The sequence below is a fragment of the Mirounga angustirostris genome, unplaced genomic scaffold (assembly GCF_029215605.1).
Source record: "Mirounga angustirostris isolate CCGP_5_RB_7025 unplaced genomic scaffold, mMirAng1.0.hap1 SCAF_16, whole genome shotgun sequence".
Classification (NCBI taxonomy): Eukaryota; Metazoa; Chordata; class Mammalia; order Carnivora; family Phocidae; genus Mirounga; species Mirounga angustirostris.
Window position 1 is genome coordinate 27,474,919 of NW_026991724.1, and position 17,446 is coordinate 27,492,364.

Genomic DNA, 17,446 nt, shown 5'->3' on the forward strand with positions numbered 1-17,446 from the left:
CTGGGGAGCAAAGGAAAGCATTAGATAACCCGTCAAGGGCTATCGAAGTAGAAGAAAGAATTGCTAATGGTGGCATTTCAGACAGTCAGTCACCTGGTGACCCCCCCATGGAGAGGCCTCACTTCACCTCCCGGTGGGGCAAGCACCTTTCACATAGTTGCAGTGGGCTTCCTAGGGACCAGGCTTATCTAGAGACAGAGGGGTTTTTTTTTTTGTAAGCTTTTATTTATTTGAGAGAGAGAGGGCTAGTGAGAGAGCGCACAAGGGGGGGGGGCACAGGGAGGGGGCAAGCAGATTCCCCAGTGAGCAGGGACCCCATGTGGAGCTCAATCCTGAGATCAGGACCTGAGCCACCTAGGTGTTCCTAGAGACAGAGTTTTAAAAAAAGAGAATAATAGGAAGGAAGGGAGGAAGGAAGGAAGGAAGGGAGGGAGGGAGGGAGGGAAGGAGGGAGGGAGAAAGAAAGGGAGAAATTAATTCTAGGATCCCTGCAGTAAAACGTTGGAAAGGTGGAGGTGGGAGGGGAAATCCACTGCCTCCCCAAGAATGGACGTTCCCTCATAAGCCCTCGCAAAGTGTTCTTATCACCTGTCCAACCCTAGCTTCCACTTCCTTCCAGGAGATGCCCTTTTAGGACCTGCATCCCTCCCTCTTTAGAGGTGATCCCTAGGCTGCCTCCCAAGGAAGGCAGGTCTGGTGAGCTTTCAGACTTTGGTTTCGCTGACCCTGGAGCAGAAACTGAGCACTGCTACAAATATCCCCCAGGCAGAGTGAGCCTCTGTTCTCAATCAGAGCTGGACCAGCACTTTCAAACGTTGGTTGGAAACCCTCCCTCCCCCCAAAGGCCCCCCAGGGGCCTCCAAATGGCTTCATCCGAGGGGTGGAGCTAGCTGGTTCCTCCAGGCTTTGCCGGTCCCACATGTGTTGGTCTGTGAGTCTAGGCATCAGTAGTGGTGAGAGAAGAGAAAAGCAGAAGACGAGAACCAAGAGTCTCAGGACATGCTATGGTGTGATCTGTCAAGGTATTTAATGGGAAGTCCAGGTTGGTTCTCAACATTGGCTTCATGCAGTTTCAGATGACAGAGCTCACCAGCTCTGATTTCCTGTTTGTTTTCATGTTGCCTGAGGCTACTCTGACCCCAGGTCCGCATTGCCCGTAGCCCTCAAGGCTTCAGTATCTAGAACGTTCCCTGCCAGTAAAAAGCGCACGCCAGCGCACTCAGCCAGAGCTGTCCCCTCCTTCCCCCTCAGGCTCTCAGACTTCCTTGGGGCTGAGCCTCAGAGGAAGCCATCTGGAGCCCCTGGCTTAGTTCATCTTTTCTGCGATGACCTCAGGAAAAAGCAAGGAGTCCAGCAAGTCCCCTCCCTGGCCGATCTTGATTCAGGGCTGCACTGAACTGTTGCATTGCCCTCAGAGGGTCTCCTAATTTACTATCCCGGGACCGAACAATTGACCGAGAGTTCAGGATCCTGGGCAAATAGTGGTGCGCTGAAAGAATTTGCAAATGTGCTTCTTTGTAAGTAAAGTCGTTTCTTGGAGAGATATGGCTTTATTAGTAGAATGACGGTTGAGTGAGCAACTTTATCCATGGGGCAGCTGAAGCAGCAGAAGGGGCCGGGGGTCACAGAGAGGGTAAGGAGGCAGAGTAAGGATGGGGAGGGAGCCTCAGCCTGCCGTAGAACAAGTCAGCTAGAAATTGAATCCTCTGTCTCCATGGTTACCTCCTGTTTGTGGCAAATGATTCAGTTTCTCCTCTACGGTAGTGATACAAGACCTCCTTTTAAAATAAATTTAAGTATAATAATAGACCAGGTGATATGTGATTATGCCTAAAATCGAGTAGGTGGTTCTCGAAGGACAGCAATCAGGGAAATACTGCCCTACACGAGGCCAATCCCCTGAGCGCTCACATCCAACGTGGCTTCGGGCTCCTTCTCCCCTGCCCTCCTGCATCCTTCCCCGCCAGGCATTGGCACCTTTTGGGTGTACTCTGAAGGCCACGGGAAGATTCTGTTCTCTCCGATCACTCGTGGGACGGAAAGTGTTGGAGGAGAAGGCGGGGAAAGGCAGCCTCTGAGCTTCCAGGTTTCAGAAAGTGGCCAGGTTGACCCCAGCAACCGTGCCAATACCTTGGTTCCTGGGGTTTAGTCCGAGCTCTAAGGACTGTAATGCAGAGTTTTCCCCAAGGGGCTGCCATCTCCTCTCAATGAGGGGCCCGGGCGGGGCCGGGGGGGGAATCATTAAAGTCAGGGCCCAAGCTGAGCTGATTTGGGCGTCGGCGGGTTGGAGTTCAAGGGCCATCCCTTGAGGAAGCTCTTGTGTGTGGTGGGGTCAGGAGCTCCATGGCTCTAGGGGGACAGGGTTACGACGAGGGAAGGGTCCATATTAGCTGGGGCATCAGGAGAAAGCCCGCAGGGCCCCCAAACTGCAGGAGACACTCCGGGTGTCTGCTGGGCTCCCACATCAGGATAATGGGGGTCCTGCACTGCTCACGTATCCCAGACCACCCTGACACTCCTGCCAGAATCTTCTTCCTAAAATGCAGCAAGTGAAGACTGGCTTTGGCGTCAGACAGACCTGATTTTGAATCTCACCAATTTCCCTCCGCTATTCACTGGGGATCGTCATACTCCTTACCGCTTTGGTTATGGTGAACATCCAGGAGATTCTTCAGGCAGATTGCCGAAGACATCCCAGGTCTCAGCAAACAGTGCTTCAATGCCTCCCTCTTCCAGGAAGTCTTCATTCCTGCCTGTAGCCGGATTTACCCATCCTTCTTGGAACTTCTATGGGGTTTTGTCTAGATATTTTCCTCCCTGGAGGAGAGGGGAGAGGGTAGTCCAACAGTCTCCCTGACACACTCTGAGGTCCCTAAAGGCAGAGGCTGAGCGAGGAGGTTCTTTTCTCTCCTCCCTTCTATGCTTAGCAAAGCTCCCTGCGCACCTGAAATGTCTTTGAATGCTGCGTGAAGGAATCAATGTGAGAACTAGGAGTCTGACTTTAGGCTCACCCTTTTTTATGGGAGCTCTTGAAGGCTGGGTTGTGAAGAGTCAGGTTAAATTACATGTGTCTTAATGAAGTTACCCTGTAGCCTCCAGCATCCTGCTTTGTGTAATGAGCAACGTGGTGGTGAAGTCTCTCCTTCTCCACCACAAACGTTTATTGAACACTGCCTTAAGCCACACACTGTGTTAGGAATGGCAGGTACAAAGGGGAGCAGGACAATGACAATGTCTGTCTTTTCTGAGAACCCACTATCTGGGCAAGGAGGCATTTCATAAGAAATCCACACATATGGGGCGCCTGGGTGGCTCAGTCAGTTAAGCATCTGCCTTTGGCTCATGTCATGATCCCAGGGTCCTGGGACCGAGCCCCACATCAGGCTCCCTGCTTATTGGGGAGTCTGCTTCTCCCTCTCCATCTGCCCCTTCTCCTTCACCCCCCTCGTGCTCTCTCTCTCGCTCTCAAAATAAGTAAATAAAATCTTTAAAAAAAAAATTCCACACGTAGTAAGCTAAGTGCTGCCGGGAAGGTACATGACATGGTGGTGCCCGTGCTTTCTGCATAAACCAATCTCCCCTCTCTCCCATCCTCATTAGATCCCCGCTCCCCCACTACCCACCGCCCAGGTCTGGGGACAGGCAGCATCGCCTTCTCCCAGAAATCACCCCAGAGCAGCCTCACCTAGCATTAAAGTTGTGTCCCACATCTCACCTTACTTCAGTAGTTCTCCACGATCAACAGTTTTGCCCCCAGGAATATTTGGCAATGTCTGAGAACATTCTGGTTGTCACAACGTGACGGTGGTGGTGGTGGTTATCATGGTGTTGGCATCGAATGGGTAGAGGCCAAGGATGCTCCTAAGCATCCTTCAATGCCCAGACTAACCTCCCCCCAAAAGAATGATGTGGCCTAACATGTCAATAGTGCAGAGGTTGAGAAACCCTGCTTTACTTTATCCTATAACAAATCCAGGATGGTTTTTTCGCAACTCAGCCACGGAGGGAAGGGAGCCAGGGGAATCAGAACCCCTGCCTTATCCCAGCTTGCATCTTTGGACCTCTGATTCATCCTCTGGCAGATGTGGGTAGTCATGCCCAGCCTTGCCTCCCAGCCCAGTCCTCCTCTGGGAACTGAAATATGAGAAAGTAAGTGAGAGCACTTGCCAGGGAAGGTGGATGGTAAGGCTGGGCATGGAGAGGGAAGGAAGCCTCCATTGAGCCAACGTGTATTGTGGTCACGTGGCCCAAACTTTCCAAGACTGTTTCAGTTTCAAGTACCCTGTCCTATCCTTACCTCTAAAAATAATTCATACTGGGGTGCTTTGGTGGCTCAGTCGTTAAGCGTCTGCCTTCGGCTCAGGTCATGATCCCAGGGTCCTGGGATCGAGCCCCGCATCAGGCTCCCTGCTCGGTGGGAAGCCTGCTTCTCCCTCTCCCACTGCCCTTGCTTGTGTTCCCTCTCTCGCTGTGTCTCTCTCTGTCAAAAAAAAAAAAAAATAAATTAAAAATAAATTGTACAATTCAGGCCACCTGTACCTCAGATTCAAAAACATCTGGGTCTACCTTCCCTCTTCCTCTTCTTCCTTCTTTGTTTATTGCAGAAATTTTGAAAAATTAAAAAATCTATATAATTCTTTCAAATATAAAAACAGAAGCCTACAGTATACACTGATTTATAAATGACTTTTTCCTTGCTTATCAGATTATGAACATCTGCCCATGAAATCAATTTCACTTTACAATTTTAGTTTAGTAGGTTCATTACACAATTTATTTAATGGTCTCCTACATAGACACACTTTTGTCGTTTCCAAATCTTCACTGTTATAACCCGTGATGTGGCAAACATCTTGGTAGCTTTTGTGTGTGTATATTCATGATTTTTTCCTGAGGATACAACATTCCCTACAGTAGAATTTCTTGCTCAAAGGATACATTTCCCCCCCTTGTCAAACAGTATTTATTTTATTTTATTTTATTTTAAAAGATTTTATTTATTTGACACAGAGAGACACAGCGAGAGAGGGAACACAAGCAGGGGGAGTGGGAGAGGGAGAGGGAGAAACAGGCTTACCGCGGAGCAGGGAGCCCGATGTGGGGCTCGATCCCAGGACCCTGGGACCATGACCTGAGCCGAAGGCAGACGCTTAACGACTGAGCCACCCAGGCGCCCCAAACAGTATTTATTTTTAAAAAATGTGCTACTTCAGTAAAATTTGGAAAATCCAGAAAGACACAAAGAAAAAAGAAGGAAAAGTAAAAATGATCTTTTATCTGTGATTTGAACACAACCACTGTTAACACTGTAGCGTATTTTCATTTCCATAGTTTGTATTCTGTGTAGCTTCTTTTTTAAAATAAATGACTGCACACCTAATTTGTAGCAGATTTTGCCATAATTATTTCCTGCGTTTTTGCATTTTTAGTGGCATATCCTGTTGTGAGTGCCGCCACAGCGTACTTGAACGATCTCCTAGACTTGAGGCCCTTTCCAGTTTTTCACAATTGTAGATGGTACCGCAATGAATGTTTTCGTGGGAGTGAGGCTTTTTTTATTTTCCCCTGAATTTGTGACGAATTCTTTAGACAGCTTTCTAGAAGTGAAGCTACTGGGACAAATAAAAAGAATTTCATGGTTCTTGGACCCACGTTGCCAAATTATTTTAAAAGCCTCATGTCCTGTGAATCTGGGTGCTTTACACATTGTTAAGGGCTTTTTACACCTAACCGGCCCTTGGAGAGTTTGGCCTGATTTATCTTCCCTACAGCCTCGTCTGAGGTTCCGAGCCCTTTCTGGGGATCTCTTGGGCCCCAGACGCCGCCAGACTGAGGCGGGAAGAGCGACCTCAACTCTGGCGCCCGGCTCAGAGTGAACGCCTCCGCACCTGCCTCTGGACCTCGAGCGCCCCCTGCAGTCCTCATGAGGAACTTCCTTCCTCGTCCTGCGCCCTGCGTTTCATTCCCCATCGTCTTCCTCTGGTTTCCATCCAAGTGGGAGGATGTCCTGAGCAGGTGCAGACTGTCACAGCCTCTCATTGTCCTTTAGGCAGCACAAGAACACAATCCGTGATGTGTCAGCCTCCTGGTAGAGCCCCTTCCTGCTCCGAGCACCTCTTCCTTGAGAAAGCTCTTTTTTTCTTGATGTAAAATTCTGTTTTCTCGGTGTTTCCTTGCACTGCTCAAGTTTCACCCCTCATGGCCGCCTGTAACTAGTCTGCTCACTCTTGGCTTCGGCCTTTTCCCCAACTTGTCTTACCCCGCGGTCTTCAAGCGTCTGTCTCTCACCTAGTCCTGCCTGAGTTTGGGGAGAAAGCCTTAACTTCTCCGAGTCTCAGTTTTCTCGCCTGTAGAATGGACATCATAATCTGGCTAAGAAGCCTAGCCTGGAATTTGGGGCTCAAGATGGGAGACGGAATATATGCATTTACCTCTCCTTTCTCCTGAGACTCCATTGAAAGAAACTAAAAAAAGACAAACTAATAAAAGAGCTGAGAATTGGTGCGGGGGAGGATGACTTGGACAGCACATCAGTGGATCAGAGGTTACAAGATTTTTCTGGAATACTGGAATCGGTTAAATCACATTGATGAGTAAATGGGCGGAGAGGAAGCCACAGCTCAGATCAAAAAGTAGAGAAGTCTATGGGGGTTCTGTGTTACTTGGTTTTGAGGGGGTTGGGGGAGTCAGACTGGGATAGTGGCAGAGGAAGTGGTCACAGAAACCAGGATGGGAACTGATGGAAGAAGTGGCTGTAGCCTACCACGTGATCATCAGGTTGGCCTCCTTTTCCCCTCCTTGTACAACCCTGCCAGTTGCCCGCAGGCTGAGGCTGCGAGATGTCTCTGAAGAAATGGAGTAACCAGTCTAGGAGGGGCTAGGGCTCGCGGAAAAGGGTCAGAGGAGGGCCCTTTTGGTTTTGGCACTGGGGGGGGGGGGCACACCTGCCTGCTGGCTCCCCACCTGGGCGTGCTAAAACCAAGCCTGCCAGTCAGCAAACCCCACTGACACCCACAGAGCCTGCTTGCAGCTCAGAGAAACAGAAATAGTTCAAGAAAGAGGAAACCTAACAAACATTTAAAAAAACTTTCCACACATCAGAGAGATTCAGGAAAGGACTTAAACAAATAAGGTATTGTGATAAATGTTCAGAGAAGAAGCTCTTAATGTATTAAAATATGACTGACCAAAATTTAAAAGATCAATAAGATTGCAAAAAGCCTGAGAAATCTCTCAAAAGCGCCCAGTGAAAAATAAAGGGCAGGTCATGTTGGTGTTCCTAGCAGCAACGCCAAACGTTGGAAGATAATGCAGCGCTGTCTTTAAAAGTGCTAAGAAAAAGTTATATTGAACTTAAAATTTGATATCCAGCCAGACTCTCAAACAGGCATGAGAGAAAAATAAAGGTGTTTTCTGACATTTAGGGAATCCATTCTTTTGGTAACAACAACAACAAAAATTGCTTGAGGAGGTACTTCAGCAAAATAGAAAGGAGCCCGAGATAGAGGATGATGGGGGACCCAAGTACCAATGGGTCTAGCCTAGGAGAACAATGAAAAGAGATCCCAGAATGACAGTTGTACAGAAGATAAGGAAAGAAGCCAGTACATATTCGATTGTTCCACAAATAGCAAGGGGGGAAAGGCAATTCGAAACGCAAGGAAAAACAAAAAGACTACTGCTCTCTGATGGCCACCTGGACATAGGCTGGTGGAGTTGACAGCCGCTCCCAGCCTCTGCTGGGCCCTGCTTTCAGGCCCTTGGCAGCATGAACGCCATCCCAGAGCTCGGGTTATCCACACTCTGCTGGGGGTGGGGTGGTGTGGGTGAGAGGGGACCGAGTCTCCCCCTCCGAAGCGCCAGCCTCCAGGGACTGCAGCCTTCACCTCGGTCCTTCTACAAGGTTATTTCTGCATCTCCACTTGCTCTCAGTTGCACAGCTTTGGAGTCTGTAAATCTGGATTCGAATCTCAATTCTATAAACTAGCTGTGTGGCCTTGGGCGAGTCACATAACCTCTGTGAGCCTTGGTTTCCCCCTCTGGGGAAGATGGAGTTGATTTTTTTTTTTTTTAAAGATTTTATTTATTTATTTGACAGAGAGAGACACAGCGAGAAAGGGAACACAAGCAGGGGGAGTGGGAGAGGGAGAAGCAGGCTTCCCGCAGAGCAGGGAGCCCGATGTGGGACTCGATCCCAGGACCCTGGGATCATGACCTGAGCTGAAGGTAGTCGCTTAACCAGCTGAGCCACCCAGGCGCCCAAGACGGAGTTGATTAACAGTAATGACCTTGTGAGGTCTTGTTGTGACGATTAAAATGAAAATAATGCAGGGGAGATGTGGGGCCCAGTGCCTGGCAGGTAGTAGGTGCTTCATATTTTAATCTGTTATTAGACCACTTTATTCTTTTAAATAACAGCATGCATGGACCATAGATTCCTAACTCAGATCTTGTGGGGGATCCAGAGATGGCTCAGTGGGTTCGGGAGTTCCCTAAGATCACATGTAAAATTGAGTGAAGGTATTTATATGGGCATTTTTAGGAAGAGGAAGGCTCATTGTCGTCAGTGCTTCTCATAGATGTTTATGGTCCCTGCTCTGCATGGTCCCTGGCAGCTGCTAGGCTCAGCGGTGACTCTGCTGTGGGAGAGACTCGGGTAGAGTTTCCTCTTTGTCTCCTACTGTGTTTCATCCACTAATTCTTGTTTTGTCACTGTATTTTTTTGGGGTTCAATCTTCCTATTTTTTCCTCTACTTACTCTTCTCTCTTAAGTGGAAAAAAGGACTTGCAGAGAGGTAACTGTATAAGGGAAAACACAGTTTCCCCAGGTATATAGCACACTGCCATGTGTGTGTGCACACGTGTGTGTGTGTGTGTGTGTGTGTGTGAGGCAGCGTGTCATACGTGGGATTCAGTGAGTCCCGAAGCAGACCCTGTTCAAGAGGTTTCGTTGGCTGGGGATCCCAGGAAGCACTGGGAGGAAAACGGACAAGTGAGGCAGGGAAGGAAGGGAGCCAATATGGGGTATGTCAGTGAGCGGGGTACCGCCGTGGGCTACTGGAGCCCTGCGCTGCCGGGGACTTCGGGGGCATGGTGTGGAACCTGTCTCAGATTCGTCCCACCGTAAGGGTAGAGATGCTGGGGGGTATTTATCCACCGACTCCTGTTTGTTGTCAGCTAAGGGCTGTCCCCAGGGGCGTTGACTGCCCAGTACTCCTGGGCCGCTCTGTGCATGCCTCAAGCAAGCTCCCGCAGCCGGAGGAAGCCCCCCGAGGCAGAGCTGCTGGGTCCTGCGGTGAGCGGCCACCTGCAGAAGGGGCGCAGGCTGACGCTTACTGTATGCACTGGGGTCAGCCCTTCTCGGTCCTGCTGGGTTAGGGCGAAACAGTGCTCTGAGCCACCAGACAACCATGAGCGAAACCTTTATTTTTCAAGCCCTCTCCATGAAGGTCACCCACACTGCATCTGAGCAAATATATAAAAAGCATAACCTATTGTACAATAATTCCAACTTCTCGACTAAGGCACTGTACAGACGCCTGCCGGGCCTTGGTCCTCAGCACAACGGATGTGTTTCAGGGGCAGCAGCTGCACTTGTCCGAGCCCCCTTTGCAGACGCAGCCCCGGGCACACTTGGCGCAGCCGGGGGGGCAGCAAGGACAGCAGCCTGGAAGGGTCAGGAGATGGACAGGTCAGTTTGGGTGTCGACGCTCCCCTCTTACCACGTCCTCTCCCACCACTTAGAGAAAGCAGGAAGGGCAGAGCAGGCCACAGGCTTCAATCCACATTAGCAGAAAACCCCGGGGCAGCAAGCTGTGGGATGCCAGTGCCAGGAGGGATCTCAGGGGTCATCAGGTCTACCAGCTGCCCCAGCGAGGGGAAGCGGCTGGCTCAAGGTCACTGGTCAGTGGCAGATCTGAAACTAAAGCCCAGAGCTCATGACTCTAGGTCAGTGCTCCGTCCCTTTCGGCACTGGGCATAGCCAGACCTCCCTGCAGCCCTCTTCCTCCGCGAACACCGGCAACCCGGTGGACGCCCTCACCCCCAGGTGAGGCTGCCCCCCTCAGGAGCTTTGCCCGAGGCCTCGGCTCAGCTGTCATCTCAGATCCCTCTCAAATGGGTCCAAGGCCTCCAGAACCCGCTTCATCCCACCATGGCTGGTGGGTTGGGAAGGGAGGGAACAGACTTTCCTAGCTTCTGGCCAGCCACATCCCCGCTCAGCATAACTCACTTTTCCGGCATGTTTTACAGTTGCAAGTTGTACATTTGCAGTTGTCTCCGCAGACGCAGATTCCTCCTAGAAGAGAGGACAGAGCCCCAAGCGTGAGGACTGGGGTCAAACGGGGACACGAGGTGGCAGGGTTTCTGGGCTGTCCTTGGGGAGTGGCTGGACAAGAGGATGAAGATGCTGCCGAGCATCCCCCCCACCCCCGCCCCAGGGCATGGGCCCTTGGATGGTTCCCAGTCACAGTCCCCGGATGGAAACTGAGGTGGCTGCATTGGGCCCCTCAGCCGGATACTTGCTAAAATGCAGATTCATGGGACCGACCCTTGAGATATTCTGATTCATAAGTCTGGGTGGGGAAAGGGAATCATATTTTTCTTTCTTTCTTTTTTTTTTTTAAGGGAATCATATTTTAAAAAGTAACCCAGATGATTCCGATGTACGATTGGGTTTGAGAACCACTAAGACCAGGCCAGGTCTACCAAGCCCAAGGTCCCCTAGGGACTGTGGAAGCCTTGTATACCCTCTTCACCTTTTCAAGGTATCAGGCAAGATGGAAACCCTGAATGGGCAGGAGAAAGAACCGGGGACATAAATAACCCCAAAATGAGAGCTGTAGCTGCAGCTTGTTTTCATATAAAAACCATCTACACTTAAAAAAAAAAAAATCATCCCACCTATCATTTGGAGTGTCAAATTTTGAGTGTCAAAATGCTGGAAGTTTCTGTCTCTTTGGCAAGTTTGGGGTACAGACATGTCCTGCTAAGGACCAGAGAGGCTTAAGAGAATTCTTGATACCATTTCCAAAGGCCATAAAAGTCCAAGATGCCTCCAAACTCTGACCTCTCTCCTCCTGCGTTATGTGCTTCCATGGAATTAAGGGGTTTCAGAGACTCTGGAGCCCACATACACTTCTAACGACTCCCTTGACCTCTGCAAGTGCCTTATGATTTTAGTACTTTCTTAGCCAGCCCTGGGAGGTGGGCAGTTGAGGAGGAGTGATCCTAGTTTTCAGAGGAGGGTATGGAGGTTCAGAAATATGAAGTGTCAGGAGTGAATGGCAGCAGGGGACCCAAACCAGATTGCCAGGTCCTTAGCTCTGGTGGCTGCCCTTAGGGGCCTGACACTAAGCGCCCCCTGAGCCAGGGTCTCAATTCTAGCAAATCAGGCTGGTAGGCAACAGAGTGGGCGCTGCCCCAGAGGTCGCTGGTCCGAGACAAACCCCCTTGGCAGCTCCTAATTGGAGGAAGAGAAATATTCATCAGAGCCCTGTGGGCTCCATATCGGAAGTTGGGGCAAGGTTCCAGGACCCCCGAGCAGGCATCCTTACTCACCAGACATGCAGGTGCATTCCCCGGGGTCCATGGTCCAGGTGTCCCAGAGGCTCCAGCACTATCACAGCTGGGGAAGAGAAGCTGAGTAAGCAGCTGCCGGAGGCTCCCTATTTATAGCTGTGTAGGTGTGCACTTGGGCGTACCCCACCTGTCCCCGGGGCCAGACGCCCTGCACACGGCCCAGCCAGATGCCGCAAGCTGGGGGTTGGAGAGAGTGGGCAGAGGGAGGGCAGAGGAGAGGGAGAGCAGTACAGTCATTTGGATGCTTCTCACAAGGGGTGCAGATGGCTGAACCCACCCATCTACCCACGTGTCAAGGTGTCAAGGAGCCAGGCTCAGGCTTCAGTGGCACTCAAAGTGCTCAGATTGGCAGCCATACCTGTCCGGTTTCCAAGTCCTCTGCAATCTGCCATTTCTGCTCCCTCCTTCACAGGGCCTGGCTCAGGGCCTTATTCTGTTTCCCCTGGTCATGAAAGCCCTTACCGTGGGCAGAAGGGGGCCCCTATCTGGGGTCTTGGGCTTTAGAACGTCCCACTCAGGCCTTCTCTTGGCATGTCCCCCAGACTCCCTGGGTGAGAAGGACAAAAATCAGGGGCAGTGTGCAACCTCTCCTTCTAGACCACACACATGTAATGCTCTGGCTTCTGGAATTTTCTCTCATCCCAAGCCAGCCTGCTTCCAAAGGTTTGCTCAGACCTCTGCCCCAGGCTCCGAAGGGTAGATGCTCAGCCAATGTGTGTCCCTCTAGGGCTGAAGCGTGGCTGGAGGTAGCTGTGTGCTGGGGGTATGAACAGTTTGGATGTGTGGGCTTGGTGCCCACAGGCGTGCGTGAGGCCTCTCACAGTGAGGGAAGGAGGAAGGGATGGAAAAAGACTGGATGTGGGCCCCAGACTGGAGGTTGGGGCCATGGGGCAGATCTCTCGGCACCTTCCGGTGTGAAGATTTGAGAATTAAACATTGAACCTGGCCCTTCAGGTTGCTATGAAGCTCTCTTTGTCAGGGTAGGGGGATAGAAAGTATTTTATGTGTTCATTTGATTTATAACTTTTAGATATTTGCAGTGACATGTGAACCTTCATTTACACTCTTGCTCTGCCACCCACCCCCAACATTAGGAGGGGCCTGGAACCAGCCTCCTGTGGTCTTGCCTGCTCCTTTTCATTCTCCACCTTGCCCCAGAGATCGAGCCCCCAAATAGCATTGGCCATGTTATTTTCTTGCTCAAAACCTTCAGTGGCTCCCACAATCTGCTGAATGAAGCCCAAACACCTTAGTCTTGCATTCCAAGCTCAACTTACCTTTCCAAGGTCACTGTCCACTCCTTCCTTCTACCTGTTCCACCAAAACCTAAGGACTCCAGGCTCCCTGTACTTGGCCTTGAGCTTTTCCACATCCAGGCTTTTGCTCCTGTCAGGTGTTCATCCTTTCCCTACCACCTTGAGTCCAGATAAATGCTCCTCATTTACTGAGGCATGAGTCAAATGCCATTTCTTGGGTGGGAGAAGCAAGGTGGGGGGGCGCTGGGGGAGAATGAAGCCCCCCAGTCTCATCATGATCAGGCAGCTGACAGATATTCAGTCTTACGGAACAAACCCTCCTGATGACGCCGCTTCAAGCTGCCTCCAAAAGCTGCCACCCTCACCCGCTCCCCATGTAGAAATTCTGGAGCTGCTGCTGCTGAGCCTTGCTCCAGGAAGCTGTCTCTGATTCGCCCTTTCTCGACTGGAAGAAACCTTTCCTTCTGTGACCCCTCAGTGGCCTGTTTGTGTCTCTCTCATGCAGTTCACTACTTTTTCCTCCACTGTGTGTGTTCATGGCTCTTGTGCTCCGTGCCCCAACCTCGGAGCTCTAAGAGGCAAGACCTGTTGTCTGAAGCATCTCGATTCTGCAGTGGTCTGCAAGTTTAGGAGATGAATGAATGAATGAGACGAATAGTCAGATGACTGAAGACATGAGTGAGCACGTGAGTGGGCATGGGAGTGAACAAATGAACGAGTGAGTGAGTGATAAATGGACAAATAAATGCACAAGGCTCCTGCATGTGGGTACTGAGGACCTCTACTGAAAAATACTGTCACTGTGCCGAAAGGCAAAAGAGATGGGGCATGGCCAGAACCAATGGTGATAGCTCCTTCCATTAGTAAATTGCTGGGGTCTCTATCACTTATCCAGAAGGACTGCTGGAAGCATGGGTTTGAGCTGAGAAGTTCTAGGGAGGACAAAGGCATTCAGCCCTATGGGCATCAGCAAAGCACAGGGAGGATGGGTAGGGGCAATCTTGTACTGATCCATAAAAAGGCCCTGCCTGCAAGGAGTTCACAGCCTTCTAGGGGATCGAGGCACATTCCATTCATTCACCTCCTTCTAAGGGCCAGTACTGTGCTGGGTACTGGGGAGCGAAGGGTGAGTAACACCAGAGCTTGTAGTTGAGAAGGTCAGGAGGACATCCCAGGAAATCTCTGCCTGGGCAGGGCTGCTCTCAGAGTTCAGAGGCTGGTTTCGTCCTCCTGGGCCCGCATTCCCAGCCCAGTTCCGACCCACGTCTTGGCAGGACCAGCCTCCCCCCACCTCTTCTGTGTGTGTCCTGCAGCAGACATCAATGCCTTAGAAGGTCTAGCCCAACGCATGAGCCCAGAGCAAGGAAGGGATTTTCCTTCACCTTCGTCCAAACCAACTCTCTTCCCTCCTTCCTCTCTGAGCCAGGAATGGCTTCGTCCTCAGATGATTGACACTGTGATGTTGCTTAAGGCCCCAGCGGAATGAAAATCTCAAAATTCAACCCCGTAGGTAGCATGAAGCTATTTCCCAGGTTCTGGGCTGCGCAGATTGAAACGACCCCGTGTAGCATCGGGCAGTCAAGATCATGTTGAACTCTGCCCCAGGCTATCCTGTCCCTGTTACACAGTCCTTCTTCCAGTGCCTGGGGAAGCACACCCACAGGTCCCTTTTGCCCTTTTGCCTGTCTTCTGGGTCTCAGCTCCAGATCTTTGCATGGATCATAGAACCAAAAATACACACACCACCCCAAGAATGTGCAATTGCTGCAGGTGTAGCTTAAACGTGCACTTAGAAAATTAGTATTTCAGGGTCACCTGAGTGGCTCAGTCAGTTAAGCACCTGCCTTCCGCTCAGGTCATGGGATCGAGTCCTGCATACAATACAATGCCTTTGTCCTCCCTAGAACTTCTGGGCTCCCTGCTCAGCAGGGAGTCTGCTTCTTTCTTTTCCTCTGCTACTCCCTGCCCCATCTCTCAAACAAATACATAAAATCAAAAAAAAAAAAAAGAAGAAAATTAATATTTCAAAGAAGTATTAATTAATTGTCAAAGATGTGATTCTTCGCTTTCTTGGGGTATTCAAGGAGCCCTAGGAAAATCTGATGAAAGCTCTCGATCCTCTACCCAGAAAAAAAAAAAAGCACAAAATACATTTCCCCCACAAGTTCAGAGGTTTGTGCATCTCTTAAATCTCATTGGTGAACCCACCTCCCACCCAGGCGCCATACCCAAGGGCTCCCAAAGTAAGAACTTCCCTGCAGAAAAGCAGTCCAGCCTGTAGCAGCTCTCTCCTTATCCCACAGTAGCTGGAGCTCCTTTGAGCCAGTCCTAAATATCTCCTTGTCCAGGTATGGCCTCTTTTGACTTTTGTGCATATGTCAAGTGTTCTTCTCAGAACAATCAAACGGGTTGCTCCAAAGAAGCAGCCAATACCCCTGGCTTACAACACATGAAATGACAGGGTTTCTGTAGTCTCCCCCACTCGCAACAAGGTAAAAGCTAAATACACGTTCCTGAGCCCAGCGTATTTTTGTAAGAAAGTTTCTGGGACTCATGGCTCAGGAATGGAGGTTCGGCCAGGCGATGAGGTCAGAGAAAAGCCCTGTGCCATGACTCCACACACACCCTGGTCCATGTTTTGCACCTGGGAATCACCATCTTTTCCCACCCAGGACTCTCTGGACATACGTGCACCGCCCCCCCCCCCCCCCCCGACCCCAGGAGCAGCCTGGAGCCATTGGTTTTATTATGCTGGTTTAGATACTGACCTCTCTCTCTAGACAACACGCTTCGCAAGAACAAAGGCTGAGCTTATTACTCTCAGCATCCCTGTGGCCAGACTCACTGAGTGCTGCCACACAATGAATGCCCAGTAAATAGTTATGGGCTGACGATGAATAAACGGCTCAGTTCACAGACTTACATCTAGGCTGTCTTCTCTGGCTCTTGTAGAGGAGATGAGAGGAACCTGTTGCTCAGCAAGAGCCGTCAAGAGCTTGAGATCTGGAGTCCTGCAGCCAGGCTCTGTTTCTTCCCTGCTGCATGACATGGGGCAAGTTGCTTGATCACTCTGAGCCTGCACTGAATTCTCGTCTGGCTCATGAAAATGATAACCCTACGTACGGCACTGTCCTTGTGAGGGTTAAGCGGGAGAATGCATAGTAATACGCACTTATTAGCAATAGTATTATTATCATTTCCTGTGCCTGTTAACAACCTGGCAGATTGGTTCAGCCACTCACCCATTTGTATGTTTCAGGGCCATAGACTATTCTTCAGCCTGTCCTGGGGTCCTGAGGAGGATGCATTCAGACTTTTCAAATACGGTGGGCCGCCTGGGTGGCTCAGTCAGTTAAGCATCCGACTCCTGGTTTCGGCTCAGGTCATGATCTCAGGGTTGTGAGATCGAGCCCCATGTTAGGCTCCGTGCTCAGCAGGGAGTCTGTTTGAGGATTCTCTCCTTCTCTCTCTTTGCTCTTCCCCACCCCTGCTTGTGCTCTCTCTCAAAAATAAATAAACAAATAAACAAAATCTTAAAAAAAACCCACTTTTCAAATATGGTCACTAAAAGTTACTGCTCTGTCACTAAAGTTCTCTGCCTTTAATCTCAGCCTAATTTCTTTTGGGTTCCTGAGGGCCTGGGGACTGTGGGGCCCTGTCCTTTCTGACTCCCCTTGATACAGTTTTCATCTGTTTGGACGCAGAGATGACCTTCCACCTATAGAGCCCCCTTATGGGGTATTTCTGGCCTCATCTGCAGGACTAGGCATGAGAGGTGGGTGGATACCATCTGGGCTCACAGGGACCCCATGGGGCACCAGCTTGAATCCTGGATGGTTAGCCCTGAAAGAATCCTGAGAAATTGTGGGCCAGCTTTTTTTGTTCAAATGGGGAAACAGGGTCAACCCCGGTCATTGAGCTTAGGTTCGTGGCAGGGAGGACTTGAATTTGACTCCTCAATTTGTTACTAGTACCCACGATTTAGGTCTGAGGCACTCCTCACAGAACTGGTCAGCTATTTGGAGCCTTGTGGCCTTATAAACTATTTATTAATTACCTTTATTATTAAAAAGTTCAAACCTACTAAAAAGTATAAAGAAGAGTATCATAACCACCATCGTATCTACCACCCAGAATTAACAGATGTCAACATGGTCATATTTGCTTCAGCTCTTTTATTTATAAGAAATAAAAAATTAACAGGCCTATGGCATTAAACACTGTCTATGTGCTGGTGACTCCCAATTTATATCTCCAGCCGTGGCCTTTCTTTTGAACTCCAGCCCCATATTTCTGGCTGCTACTCAACATATCTCCATGTGGATGTTGAACAGCATTTCAAACCCCGTCCCCAACTGAGGTGCTGCTCCTCACCTCACTTCCAACCAGATCCCCCCTGGGTCTCATCTACCTCCACCCCTGCTACCCGGTTTGGGCCATCATCACCCCCTGGGAAGATTCAGCTCATTTCCTACCTGGGCCCCTTACATCTTCCCTTCCCTTGCCCTAGACCCTTGGACCATGTTTTCTTTATTATAAAAATACTGCAGGGAAGGTCCCCATTCATGTCATGTACATCAGTATATAAAACTCACTCATCCCTAAAGGAT

General features: G+C 50.1%; 1 protein-coding gene across 18 annotated transcripts in view; it reads right to left on the bottom strand.

The window, feature by feature from the left end:
- Nucleotides 1-9,409: 9,409 nt before the first annotated feature.
- Nucleotides 9,410-17,446, bottom strand: part of LOC123855447 (metallothionein-4) — a 34,854-nt gene continuing 26,817 nt past the window's right edge. For 3 of the 18 annotated variants that reach the window (XM_054511327.2, XM_045891095.3, XM_054511326.2), the window contains 3 exons: nt 11,560-11,626; nt 10,232-10,297; nt 9,410-9,667 (listed from right to left, as the gene is read on the bottom strand). In XM_054511327.2, coding sequence (XP_054367302.1) covers nt 9,576-9,667; nt 10,232-10,297; nt 11,560-11,590 — 189 coding nt within the window. In that variant the 5' untranslated portion in view covers nt 11,591-11,626 and the 3' untranslated portion in view covers nt 9,410-9,575. Of the gene's footprint in view, nt 9,668-10,231; nt 10,298-11,559; nt 11,627-11,938; nt 15,875-16,078; nt 16,339-17,446 lie in introns of those variants that run through there. The other 15 variants (XR_008507314.2, XR_010408153.1, XR_010408158.1 and 12 more) reach the window with 11 other exon arrangements.